The 13,994-nt window shown below is 42.8% G+C and overlaps 1 protein-coding gene across 1 annotated transcript in view; it reads left to right on the top strand.

The window, feature by feature from the left end:
- Window positions 1-183: 183 nt before the first annotated feature.
- Window positions 184-13,994, top strand: part of PDE6D (phosphodiesterase 6D) — a 51,462-nt gene continuing 37,651 nt past the window's right edge. Inside the window, exon 1 of the mRNA XM_004773461.3 lies at window positions 184-437. Coding sequence (XP_004773518.1) covers window positions 388-437 — 50 coding nt within the window. The 5' untranslated portion in view covers window positions 184-387. The remainder of the gene's footprint in view (window positions 438-13,994) is intronic.

The raw sequence follows: 13,994 nt of genomic DNA, 5'->3' as shown, positions 1-13,994 counted from the left end.
TTGAAGCCATCCCTCCGCTGGGGCAAACTCTAGGCAACAAGACCTAAAGAAAAATTTGTCCTACGGGACTTCCCGGGGAGGGCCCTGCCCACTGACGCTCGTCGTCCCCCGGCGAAGCCGCTGAGTATTTCTATTGGCTGCTTAGGGTGCCAATCGGCGAGGTGAGCTTTCCATTGGCTTTGGGGCGGGTGCTCCGAGGCTAGGGGGAACGAGAAGGGATCAGGAGCGGGAGCTAAGGGGAGGGAGAGGCCGGTCCGGGTCTGGCCGCTGCCTCTGCTCGCCCGAGGTTTCCAGGCCGGGCTGCGGCTCAGTCCTCCGTTCCTGGGCACCGTCTGTGAGGCTCCGCCGGGCCAGCGTGAGAGAGCCGCGGGCGGCGGCCGCCGCAACATGTCAGCCAAGGACGAGCGGGCCAGGGAGATCCTGAAGGGCTTCAAACTGTATCCGCCCGGGAGCGGGGCGGGGCCGGGAGGACTTGGGAGGTGGCCTCTAGCTGAGGAGACGGGCCGGGGGCGGGGGCCGCGCGAGGTGGGCACCGGACGGGAGCGCGGCTGGAGGGACAGGGGGAACGGCGTCTGGGGCCCCCGGCGGGACCGGGCACTGGAGGCGAGGCAGGGGGCGTCCTGAGGGAGGAAGGGGACGTTGTCTGGAGCCCCGGGGACTGGAGGCGGAGGACCCCGGACGCAATTGGGTTGGGAGAAGCGCCTGGCGTCGGAAACGGGATTCGGGGAGGCCGGCTTGGGTCCGAGCCTCGGCCCGCAGCCAGAGGCCGGGAAGGGGCTGCGGCCCGCAGTGTAGGACTGAGGGGGCGCGGTGAGCTGGCCTCGGAGCCCCGCAGCCCGTTTGGCGGGAAGCCCCCGGGGGAGCAGGAAAAAGTGACTCGGAGCGAGTGACCTTGTGTGGGACAAATGCAAATACTTGCGCTAAACTCTCCCGGGTTCCCCTATCCCACCCGACCCCCGCCTTGTTTTCCACAACTTCTCTGCCTCACTTGTGGCTCCTTCCAGGGCTGGAGCCGAGGAAGGTGGGCAAAGAGAAGCCCGGGATCGACCTCATCTTACCTCTGTCTTGGCCTTTTGAGGCATTGGATGGTGGCTGCTTCTTTCTCAGCTTTTCGCTTTTCTGTCCAGCGAAGTGAGGACCCTAAACTCGTGCGTGAGGTGCCTTGAAGTGTTGTGGTGTTGCACTGGGACTCCTGGCAAAGGTATCTGCTCCTTCGCGTTTGTGTGGTTAACGCGTAGACAAGGTGGAGCTGTCCAGCAATTACTTGATTACGTTGGGGAGACGGTAGGATTTAGCAGGATAGAGAAATCATTGCCTCGGGCCTGTTGTGCCGCTTGTGCAACCTTCGCTCCTTAAAGCAATGAGGAAACCTCGTGTTGTAATGGAGGGTCGATCTGTAACCATAGAATGCGTATGAAAAAAATGCAATCCTGGACATTCCAATTTCAGATTTTCCTGCTGACCTTTTTCTCTTTTTACATGGTGTGCGTACAATATGGGACATTCTCAAATTCTTCTCTCGGTGAAATTGTAGTCCTCACTTTAGATCTGTTCCCCTAAAAAGAGATTGAATGAGGCACTTTTCTCTGAGCTGCCTTTGTTTTCACAATGCCCATTTCACCCCTGCAAATTTTAATTGCTTTGTCACTGTCAGAGACCAATTCGGTAGTAAATTTTAGAACACAAAATGCAAAAAAGTTACAGGATGCTTTGGATTTGCAAATGAAAAGTTTCAAATGGAAGCTGACCTGCTATGCTTCTTGGGGGGGGGGGGGACCGATTGGCGTTATCACCTGGGCGTAATGCCATTCCTGATAAACTTTTTCAGTACTTTAACGTAGTGAATTTTAGTAACAGCCTCTTTAATAGCTCCATGTACCTTTTGGTGTTTCTCTTCATATTAGCACCTATAAGTAAATAGGGATGGCTGAAGTGTTAGAAAAACTATGACACAAATTTTATTTTTCACTTAAGTAATTTATATTGTTACTTAACATGTGTGCTGTAGACAGTAAAACCGGAGACTGGAGAATTGAGCGATTTCAGAAGCACCATTTTTGTGCGATTGGAGTAAACACGTTGCTGAAAACAAGAATCTTTTTCATGGCTTTCAGACAAAGCAGAAGGGGAAAATTTAACTTCTTACCTCAGTCTGGGCTCAGTCTGGTGAAACTGTTGAAAAAGAGGCCAAGGGACAAATGTGGAAAAGAGTAGAAAGCAGAACCTGCATCAGCCCCATAAAGGGCAGGTGAACTAACCAGTTCAATGATGACTTTAGTGTGTTAAGAAACAAGCTTTCAGAGAAGGTTTGACCTGAGCTGATTAAATCTTAACAGAAGAAGCCACATAAAAAAGTTAACATGGTAGCAAGAAGATACTTAGCCTCTGGTAGCCTTTATTGACATCTGAGGATTGAGAGAGAAAGGGAAAGGAGTTCTAGAATTTGCCCACTACTTTCAGGACAAAAACAATGTTTTAAAAACAAACTACCTATTGTCCCTCTTTATTATTGGGTAAATTGTTTTTCTGAACTTCTACTGTATCTGTTTCTGTTAAGTATTTTCTACCAAAAAAAAAAAAGCTCCATTATATTCTCCTACCAACAATGACAGTGCTCATTTCCACATTGACTATGTCTATCTTTTATATTTTTGACAATCTAGACAAGTAATACCTTGTTTTAATTTGTATTTCCCTGGATACCTGGATTCCTGAATAGGTAATGGAGCATAGTGGTTAAAAGCAATTCTGGGGGCGCCTGGGTGGCTCGGTGGGTTGGGCCGCTGCCTTCGGCTCAGGTCATGATCTCGGAGTCCTGGGATCGAGTCCCACATCGGGCTCTCTGCTCAGCGGGGAGCCTGCTTCCTCCTCTCTCTCTGCCTGCCTCTCTGCCTAACTTGTGGTCTCTCTCTCTCTCTCTCTCTGTCAAATAAATAAATAAATAAATCTTTAAAAAAAAAAAAAAAAAGCAATTCTGGACTGTGGAGCTGTACTTTCTATGTTGGAATCCCAGCCTTGTACTCTTTGTTGTGTGTGAGCAACTTCTTTAACCTATGCCTCCATTTCCTCATCTGTTGTGAAGATCGAATGAATTGATAACTGAAGCATTTAGAAAAGCACCTGATGCCTAGTAAACATAATGTAGTAGCTTTTTTTTTTTTTTTAGATTTTACTTATTTGTCAGAGAGAGGGAGAGTGCTTGAGCAGGGGGAGAGGCAGGCAGGCAGAGGAAGAAGCAGGCTCCCCACTGAGCAAAGATCCTGATGTGACAGATGTGGCACTCAATCCCAGGACCCTGGGATCATGACCTGAGCCAAGGACAGACCCTTAACTGACTAAGTCCACTCAGGCATTCCTATAGTAGTTCTTCTTATTATTAGAGAAGTTGCAAAATCTTCTGTTTGGCAGTTTCTTTTCCATGAATTGCCTATTGATTTTGTTTTTGCCCATTTTATTATTGAATTTTTTACTTACTGGTTTGTAGTTTTCTTTATTTTAATATCATTTGCCTGTTCTGTATGTTGCAAATATTTTTCATCAATGTATTGCTCATCTCCTTTTTTATTGAACAAATTTTATTTATTTATTTGTTTTCAAAGAGTTTATTTGAGAGAGAGCATGGTGTGGGGGGAGGCCAGAGGGAGAAGGAGAAGTGGACTCCCCACTGAGCAGACAGCCCAACTGGGGGCTTGCTCCCAGGACCCTGAAGGCGGCAGATGCTTGTCTGACTGAGCCACCCGTGTGCTCCTGTTGAACAGGTTTTAAATTATCATTTTATTTTTTTTTTAAAGATTTTATTTATTTATTTGACAGAGAGAAATCACAAGTACACTGAGAGGCAGGCAGAGAGAGAGAGAAGGAAGCAGGCTCCCCGCTGAGCAGAGAGCCCGCCGCGGGACTCGATCCCAGGACCCTGAGATCATGACCTGAGCCGAAGGCAGCGGCTTAACCCACTGAGCCACCCAGGCACCCCTTAAATTATCATTTTAAATTCATCATATTTTACATGTGACATCTGCATTTTGTGTCTTTTTTTTTTTTTTTTAATTTATTAGAGAGAGAGACAGAAATAGTGACAGAGAGTCCAAGCTGGAGGGGAGAGGGAGAAGCAGGCTCCTCACTGAGTAGGGAGCCTGATGCGGGACTCAATCCCAGGACCCTGGGATCAGGACCTGAGCCAAAGGCAGACACTTAACTAACTGAGCCATCCAGGCACCTCTCCATTTTGTGTCTTAAAGATTTCTTTACTTGAGTGAGAGAGAGCGCGCGCATGTGGGCCATGCATCACACCCCCTCACACAAGCACAATCAAGAAAAGTGGGGGAGGAAGAAGGAGAGAATCTCAAGCAGACTCCCCCTGATGTGGAGCCCAACTCAGGGCTTGATTTCTCCATTCTGAGATCATGACCCGAACTGAAATAAAGAGTTCGATGCTTAACCGTCTGAGCCACTCAGGCACCCTTGCATTTCGTGTCATAAGAGACCTTCCTGACCTTGGGCAAGTCACTCCACTGTCTCTTCCCATCCATTTTTTAAATATTCAAACAGATAAAAATCATAGTATCTACTTTATAAGTTTGCAATGCAGATTAATTGTTATGACTAAAGAAACAAAACAAAATTTTCTTATCTCAAGATTAAATATTCTATGTTCTCATCTCTTTTTAATGTTTAGCTCTTTAATCCACCTGGAATTTTTTACACAAATTACATGTGGGAGAAATCTAACTTCTTGTGCTGTTTTAAAGTGGTACTTAATTTTTCCATTACCAACCTCAGCCCCCAGAAATGACCTTTATTGATATTTTAATATAACCTTCCAATATGGCTAATGTAGTATATTTACTTTTATAAGAATTGAAACATAAGCATTATTTTGTAACTTATTTTTTCTCCTAATAATTAATCTACCATGTTCATAACTTGCAAAGATTTTTACTTTTAATTGCCTTCTTTTATTTTCCTTAAGATTTTATTCACTTATTTGTCAGAGAGAGAGAGTTTAAGCCAAGGGGAGTAGCAGAGGAGGAAGGAGAAGGAGGCATCCTGCTAAGCAGGGAGCTCAGTTCGGGGCTTGATTCCAGGACACAGGGATCATGACCTGAGCTGAAGGCAGATGCTTAACTGACTGAGCCACCCACGCGTCCCTTTAATTGCTTTCCATGACATAAATTTGTCATAGTCCTTTTATACAGGTTTTCCAGTGTACCCTGTATAATGCACTGTTCTTCCTCTTCAAACTGCTTTTCCTCAACATAAATACAGTTGGCCCTTGAACAACACTGATTCAAACTGTGCAGGTATACTTACACAAGAATTTTTTAAGTAACTATGGTATACAGTATTGTAAATGTGTTTTCTCTGCCTTATGATTTCTTAAGAACATTTTTTCCTCTAACTTACTTTGAGGCACCTGGGTGGCTCAGTCATTAGGCATTTGCCTTCAACTCAGGTCATGATCTAAGAGTCCTGGGATCGAACCCCACATCGGGCCCCACATCGGGCTCCCTGCTCCTCAGGAAGCCTGCTTCTTCCTCTCCCACTCCCCCTGCTTGTGTTCCCTCTCTCGCTGTGTCTCTCTCTGTCAAAGAAATAAATAAAATCTATTTTTAAAAAAAGAATATGGGGGACACCTGGGTGGCTCAGGCGCCCATATAATTTTATTATTCTTATATCATTTGGAATTTGCTTTGGTCTAAGATATGAAGTAGTGATTTAACTTTTCCTTTGAAGATTAGCTAATTGCCCCCATTTACTAGTACTCCAGAAGTTAATATAATACCTAGAATATAAATGATTGCCACCAGGGGCTCCTGACTGGTTCGGTTGGTGGAACATGTGGCTCTTGATCTTGAGGTCGTGAGTTTGAGACCCACGTTGAGGGTAGAGATCACTTAAAAAAAAATCTTTAATTAATAATAATCTGAGTGGCTCAGTCAGTTAAGCATCTGACTCTTGATTTTGGCTCCGGTCTTGAGCTCAGGGTCATGCGATGAAGCCCCACATTAGGCTCTGCACTGGGCATGGAGCCTGCTTAAGATTCTCCCTCTCCAGGGCACCTGGGTGGCTCAGTGGGTTGGGCCTGTGCCTTCGGCTCAGGTCATGATCTCAGGTCCTGAGATTGAGCCCCACATCAGGCTCTCTGCTCAGCGGGGAGCCTGCTTCCCCCTCTCTCTGTGCCTGCCTCTCTGCCTGCTTGTAATCTGTCTGTCAAATAAATAAAATCTTTAAAAAAAAAAAAAAAGATTCTCCCTCTCCTTCTTTCTCTCTCTCTCCCCCTCTCAAAAATAAGCAAATAAATAAAATCTTTTAAAAATTAAAAAAATAAACAACTGCCTACGAATCAGTAAAATAAATGGGTGAGCTGGGTGGCTCAGTCAGTTAAGCGTCTGCCTTCAGCTCAGGTCATGATTTCAGGGTCCTGCAATTGAGCCCCACACCTGGCTCCCTGCTCACTGAAGAGCTTGCATCTCCCTCTGCCCCATCTACCTGTTTATGCTCTTTCTCTCTCTCACTCTATCTCAAATAAATCTTTTTAAAAAATAAAATAAATGTTTAACTCAAAATAAAGAATATGAACAAAGAGTTCACAGAAGAAAACTACAAGTAGCCAATGAATATATTAAGAGATGTTCAACTTTAATAAATCAACAGACTGTCTCTTTTTTCCCAATTAATTAACAAAAATTTAAAAAGTTGATAATAGGGGGCGCCTGGGTGGCTCAGTGGGTTAAGCCGCTGCCTTCGGCCCAGGTCATGATCTCAGAGTCCTGGGATCAAGCCCCGCATCGGGCTCTCTGCTCAGCAGGGAGCCTGCTTCCTCCTCTCTCTCTGCCTGCCTCTCTGCCTGCTTGTCATCTCTCTCTGTCAAATAAATAAATAAAATCTTTAAAAAAAAAAAAAAAAAAAAAGTTGATAATAGGTGCTCCTGGCTGGCTCAGTCAGTAGAGCATATGTCTCTTATTTTTATTATTTTTATTTTTTTAAAGTCTTTTTTTTTTTTTTTTTTTTTTTTGACAGGGAGAGATCACAAGTAGACAAAGCAGCAGACAGAGAGAGGGGGGAAGCAGGCTCCCCACTGAGCAGAGAGAGCCTGATGCGGGTCTCGATCCTCGGACCCTGAGACCATGACCTGAGCAGAAGGCAGAGGCTTTAACCCACTGAGCCACCCAGGCGCCCCTCCTTTTTTTTTTTTTTTTTTTTTTAAAGATTTTATTCATTTATTTGAGAGAGTGCACAGTCTGGGGAAGGGCAAAGGGAGAAGGAGGAGCAGACTTCCCGCTGAACAGGTAGCTGGATACCAACCTTGATGCCAGGATCCTGGGATCAGGATCTGAGCCGAAGGCAGACACTTAATGACTGAGCTACCCAGGTGCCTGAGCATGCAATTCTTGATTTTTGGGTTTTGGGTTCCAGCCTCACAAGAGCCATGGAGCCTACTATAAATAAATAAATCAAAATCAATAATATTCAGTATTGGCAACTGTTTGGGGGGAAAGGGACACTTCACTTGCTGTGTGTGTGTGTGTGTGTGTAGCTTTTATGGAGAAAGCTTATGAGTAACTGCAGCAGAGCAGAACAGTAGTTAAAGAGTTCAGTGGTTAAGAGTGTGGACTCTAGGTTCAGACTTACTGCCTTCAGCATTGTTACCCTAGATAGAGCATTCAAACTGTAAACCTCAGTATCCATATAATTTCCTCAGTGTTGTTAAAATTACATGAGACTGCATATAAAATAATTAATATAGGGCCTGGCACATAGTAAGTAATAAATGTTAACTATGTTATTATTTGTTTTATTAATAATTATTAACATTATAACAATAACAGTGGTAATAATATTGCTGCAAAGCCAGTTTTTTTTTTTTTTCTGAGATAAACCAGTGCCTTCATGCTGTTCTTCTCTGACTAAGAAAATAGAATATTTCTGTTTTGCCTGTTTGAAGAAATGATTTAATTAGTAAACATTGATGTATGCCTAGTGTTTACCTTGTTTTCTGGGAAATAGTTACATTTCAATTTATGACAGCTTAGCAGAAAAGGAACTAATTTGGCTCAGAAGGTTTCTGAAAGTAACTTTCACATGTTTTTTTTCATTCCCTCTCCATAGTTTGGTCCTGGATCCCCCACATCCTCTTTCTCATAGCATCTTTTTTTTATTTTTAAGATTTTATTTATTTATGTGACAGAGATCACAAGTGGGCAGAGAGGCAAGCAGAGAGAGGAAGGGAAGCCAGGCTCCCTGCTAAGCAGAGAGCCGGAGGCCAGACTTGATTCCAGGACCCCAAGACCATGACCTGAGCCGAAGGCAGAGGCTTTAACCCACTGAGCCACCCAGGCGCCCCTCTCATAGCATTTTGATCTTTGACTTTACTTCTAGTCAAAAATATTTGGCTTTAAATCTTCTATTCATTTAGATTTCCTTATTAAAAATAGTAGACTGTTGAACTTTTCTTGAAAGTCGGTATTCCCTGGGACACCTGGGTGGCTCGGTTGGTTGGACCAGTGCCTTCGGCTCAGGTCATGATCCCAGAGTCCCGAGATTGAATCCTGCATCAGGCTCCCAGCTCCACGGGAAGTGTGCTTCTCTCTCTGACCTTCCCCTCACTCATGCTCTCTCTCACTGTCTCTCTCTCTCAAATGAATAAATAAAATCTTTAAAAAAAAAAAAAGAAAGTCAATATTCCCTAATATATGCCTTGGCCAGGTGTTAAAATTGAGTTTGATTTTTGAGTTTATGATTTTCTAAAATACAGTTTTTGTTTATCAACTCAAGCTCTGGGGAAGCAACCGAAACACAGTACTCATAAAGCCAGTGAACACTGTTGATCACAGATTGTCCAGTCATAAACTTCATGTAGATTATGATTGGTACTGTGTTTTCCAGGATGAGAAGTTGTTATTATTACCCTGAATGGATTAAGTGAAATTATGCCCTATCAATCATGTTATTTAGGATTTTTAAATGGGCATTCCTGCTTTCACATTTTGGGGAGGAATTTTGAAATATAATTAGATAGTCTTCAGATCTTCTAAATTTCTTTGAGGATTCTATATATGGTTTATAATGAAACATTATAGTAACTTCTGGAGAAATGCAACAGAATGTGGTGAGACTCCCATGAAAAATTCTGGCTATATTATCACTGTATTTGATAAAGGGCTAGCAGTAGTGCTGAGGTTTGGCAGCTCTGGGTTCCTATTAAGCTTGACCTCACTTTTGGCTCACAGGCCTTCCTTGTAAGCAGTCCGCAGCCTCAGATCTGCATGGTAGAGGAAAACTTGACTTCTGAACCCACAGACCAATCCCTGTTCCTGAGCTTTAGCACCATAGGAAGATAGTTTAAAGGCCATTGTGATGGGGCACCTGGGTGGCTCAGTGGGTTAAACCTCTCCCTTTAGCTCAGGTCATGATCTCAAGGTCCTGGGATCGAGACCCGCATTGGGCTCTCTGCTCAGCAGGGAACCTGCTTCCCCCTCTCTCTCTGCCTGCTGCTGCCTATCTGTGCTCTCTCTCTCTGTCAAATAAATAAATAAAATCTTTAAAAACAAAAAGTCTATTGTGACTAGTAACCTAAAATTTCCAACCAGTGCCTGAATACTTAAAACTCAGATTGTCAAGAAGTTAAGAGTACTGTTCTTTTTTTGCTTTTGACCTGATGATAATTTTGAAGCTGAGAATAAAAACAAGTATATTTTCTTACAGTCTAATATCCATAAAAATCTCATGATTGGCAAAGAAGTCCCACACGTGAGGAACTTGTTTGGTCTCTAATGAGAGGTCATGGCTAAGTCCACCTGGTCCAGAGGAGAGGCACTGGAATCATGTGGAGAATGGGAAGGTTTGACCTGAAGATGAAGAATTAAGCAAGGGATGTGAGTGTTCTAAAGTTTAAAAAGCTGTTCTAGAGAGAAAGAATTAAATGTATTCTGTTTGGCTCTCAGTGAAGGGTAGATGTTATAGAGAACAAAGATTTTTTAGCCCAATTACCTGAAAGGGGGTGGGGAGCGTTTTCCAGAAAGTATTTTAAGTAGCAAATGGATGTTCCTGTCCATCAGGAGGATTGCAGAGGGAAATTTTGTGTGCATCAAGATAAAGTGTTAGAGAGATGATCTCCAGAAGGACTCCAATCATTTTCCAACACCACAATTCTTTGATTTGATGACAATCATTCTTAATTAACGAGGATTCTTTGCAGCAAGTATTTCTATTTAGATATGAGCTACACCTAAAATAGGCAAAACATTATTTGTAATTTGACATAATTAAAACAAGACATCATTTCCATTTTGTTTTTCAGACAACTCTTTTCTTAGATGCTCAGTATTTTTGAAGTATTCTATTTAGCGTATTGTGGACCCACTGGTTCAGAGTCCTGGAGAGTAATTACTGTCTCTGAATTTAGACAAAATCTAGAGAACTAAACAAATAACTCTAATATAAATAACACTTTAAATATAGCTATAAGAAGAAAGGGGGTGACCTAATAATATTTGACAGTCCTATAGTCTTTTTCAGTTTTTCAAACTACTTTGATATACTATTACATTATTGCAACAACTCTATATAATTACTCACTTTATAAAAAAATGGGAAATTAAGGATTGATGACGTTATCTCTGAGATTAAGGCAGAACCTGGAAGTTCTGACTACAGAAATGTCATACAATTAGGCCACCCCCTTCTTTTTATGGCTATATTTCAAGTGTCACAAAATAAGTGCCTAAGTAGCATAAAGTGCTGTAGTATCTCAGAGGAAGGTTGACTACTCCTGGAGGTGTTGTTGAAGGCTTTAGAATTGTCCTTGGGATAGGATCTTAAAAGAGAGATGAGTAGGTGTTGAGCAGCTTAATTTTCAAGATCCTGGAGAGTAACAGAGGAGGGAAGGTGACATGAAACATGCAGGAACAGAGTGCTTTGGAGGCGATTTGGGATTAAGAATGAGGAGGAATGGAAGTCAAAAACAAGTCCTTGGAATTGCTGGAAATTGAATTCGTTCCCTGAATGTTGGAGACTACTAAGAATCCCATGATACCTTATAGGTGGTTGGTGATCTTTTTGAGAGTAGCCGATAATTGAGGAAATAAATTAGGTATAATCTGCCGGGATTAGAAAATGGATAATAGATGAGGAAATTAAGTCACTTTACTTTTTTTTTTTAAGATTTTATTTGTTTATTTGATAGAGACCACAGGCAGGCAGAGAGAGAGGGGGAAGCCGGCTCCCCACTGAGCAGAGAGCCTATGCAGGGCTCGATCCCAGGCCCCTGAGATCATGATCCGAGCCAAAGGCAGAGGCTTAACCCACTGAGCCACCCAGGGCCCCAGTCACTTTACTTTTAAGAATTTAAAGAATACTTTACCTTTTCTAGAAATCTGGTGACCTAGGAATGCAGAGATCAAAGAAGTAGCTTGAGGAGGTAGGTCTTATTAAAGAATGAAAATCACTGGGGTGTCTGGCTGGCTCAGTCAGTGGAGTATGCGATGCTTAATCTTGGGGTCATGAGTTTGAGCCCCATGTTGGGTGTAGAGATTACTTAATTAAAAAAAAAAAAAAGAATGGAAATCACTTATTTAAGCTACCTAACTTTGTCCAAGTTGCTTAACATCTGTAAAACAAGGAAAATGCTTGCTTTGTCTGCTTAACAGAGATGTTCTGAAATTTGAGTGAAATATTTTATGCCAACTCTCTTTAAAAACCATAGCTCTTCAGGGGCACCTGTGTGGCTCATTGGGTTGGGTGTCTGCGCTTGGCTCTGGTCATGATCCCGGGGCTCTAGGATCAAGCCCCACATTGGCTTCTCTGCTCAGCAGGGAGTCTGCTTCTACCTCTCCCTCTTCCTCCCCCTTCTGCGCTCGCTCACTCGCTCTTTGTCTCTCAAATAAATAAATAAAATCTTTAAACATCAACAACAAACCCATAGCTCTGCAAATGCATTGTGCTTACTGTAGCATGGTTTCAATTATTTATCTTTGTTTTAAAGTTCAGGGTTGCTGTCTCTTGTAGGTTTCATGTTTCAGGGTATTGATAAAGCCAGAGTCTTAGTGATTCTTTTTTACCCCAGCTTAGACATCTGAAGCCTTTTTTCACAATTCTGGAAGTAGTGACTGTTGAAGTGATAGCAGAGGAAGCCCTCTACATGACACATGTCCCACTTGAAAAGCAAAATTATCTATGCCTTTTCTTTTTTTAAGAGGCTTCTAACTTGAAGAAGTTGGTTTTCCTCTCAATACTGTAGCATGTTTTTAAAACTAGGTAAAGTTCACAGGTCTCTGAATGTGACTTTTGATAGGATTCCAAGCAATATCCTATGCCTTCAAATAACATATAGGAAATAGTGGCTGAACCTTTTGGGATCACACCCTTGGGGAAGGGCCTTGTATTTTCTCCATGACTGTGTCTATTCTAGCTTGTTTCTGACCAGTTTCAGGCACGTAACGGCACACATTAGTAGAGAAATGGACCTATGAGGGGGAAAAAAGGTTAGTTTCATTTGACTTTGCTAGTGAGAAGAGTGTGTGGTGTTTCAAATAGTGATCTTCTCATTGCTAAATTACTTGCCTCCACTGTTTTCTAGGCTAGTTTGAATTTTGATTGTATGCTTTCCAAGCACAGTGCCTTTGCCAGGGGCAGAGTATTATTTCACAGGGATATCACCACTGATTACAGTGCTGCATATTATGTTTCAAGGATACTGAAACCTGGTTTCTCAGGGATGGGGAGAATCACCAATTAGGATTGGTTCTCACGAATGTGAGGAAACATACAGGATGCTCTGTCTAACCAGTGCTAGTGCAGAAAAAGCCTAGAAGGAGGGCTTTGAAAGAAGTGATATTTAAGAATTAATGAAACTTTGGGACACCTGGCTGGCGCAGTCAGTAGAGCACACGACTCTGGATCTCAGAGTTGTAAGTTCAAGTCCCATGTTGGGGTTGGAGATTAGTTTAAAAATAAATTAATACAAATTTATAAAAAAGAAGAATGAAGGTGGGAGTAAGAAACAGAAATGAGTTGAATGAGTTCAGAAAGTGAACAAGGAGGAGCAAGTTTGAGAGGGGAGAGATCATGAAGGCAAAGTGTTAAAAGAGAGCAAGAAGAAGAAAAAAGGCCACAACCCAAAGCTAGGGAAGCAGAGCAAAGAAAGGAATTCCTTTAAAAAAAAAAAAAAAAACGGAAAGAAAGAAAGGCATTCCTATGATGAAAATGCGTAGGATACCACCAAATAGAGACTCCCTTTGTTTATTGCTAGTCTGTACAGCTGCTTTCAGCCCAGAGGAATGAGAAGACAGAGGTTTTTCTTCATGCCTGTGCCCTTGGTGCTGAAGCTTTTGCTTGTATTACCCTGGGCTGCCGTGGTAGACATTAGCATATATCAGTATGTGCTGAGTCAGCCACTTTGCCTGGAACTTCTACTTACCTTGGAATTCCTCAAACTATAGGTAATGAACCGCATGCCCATATATAATTTATAGATACTCTGCCAAGTCATGAATTCAATTCTAATGTGTTTTTACCTGCAGTTTGGCTGACTGACTAGCTGTTCTCCTTAGGGAGAATAGGATTTTTTTGGTGCTTCCTTTGCTGCTTGTTTTTGCTGAGCTCCAGGTTTAAGTTGCCCTTGGCACAGCTTTCTGAATCCTGAATGAGCAGTTCTCCATGTTTGGCTCCTGAACACTCTTCAATGAGCTTTGCTTTCTGGTTGCTCAGCCTGAGAGGGAGAGTTCTAGCAACCCTTCTGACTTGCTCTCTGTTACTCATTGTGGTTCAACACACATCTGAGTGTCAGTTAGGTGTGGAGCACTGAGAAGGGATAGATAGTATTGTGCCCATGGAACTTGACTTGCAAATTTGACTGACATTTTTTTTTTTAAGATTTTATTTATTTATTTGACAGAGAGAGATCACAAGTAGGCAGAGAGACAGAGGAGGAAGCAGACTCCCTGCTGAGCAGAGAGCCCGATGCGGGACTCGATCCCAGGACCCCGAGATCATGA

This window comes from Mustela putorius, unplaced genomic scaffold, assembly GCF_011764305.1.
Source record: "Mustela putorius furo isolate JIRA1106 unplaced genomic scaffold, ASM1176430v1.1 tig00000275_pilon_pilon_pilon, whole genome shotgun sequence".
NCBI classification, from domain to species: domain Eukaryota; kingdom Metazoa; phylum Chordata; class Mammalia; order Carnivora; family Mustelidae; genus Mustela; species Mustela putorius.
Note: the sequence above shows the minus strand (reverse complement) of the source record. Positions and strands in the feature narration are given on the sequence as shown.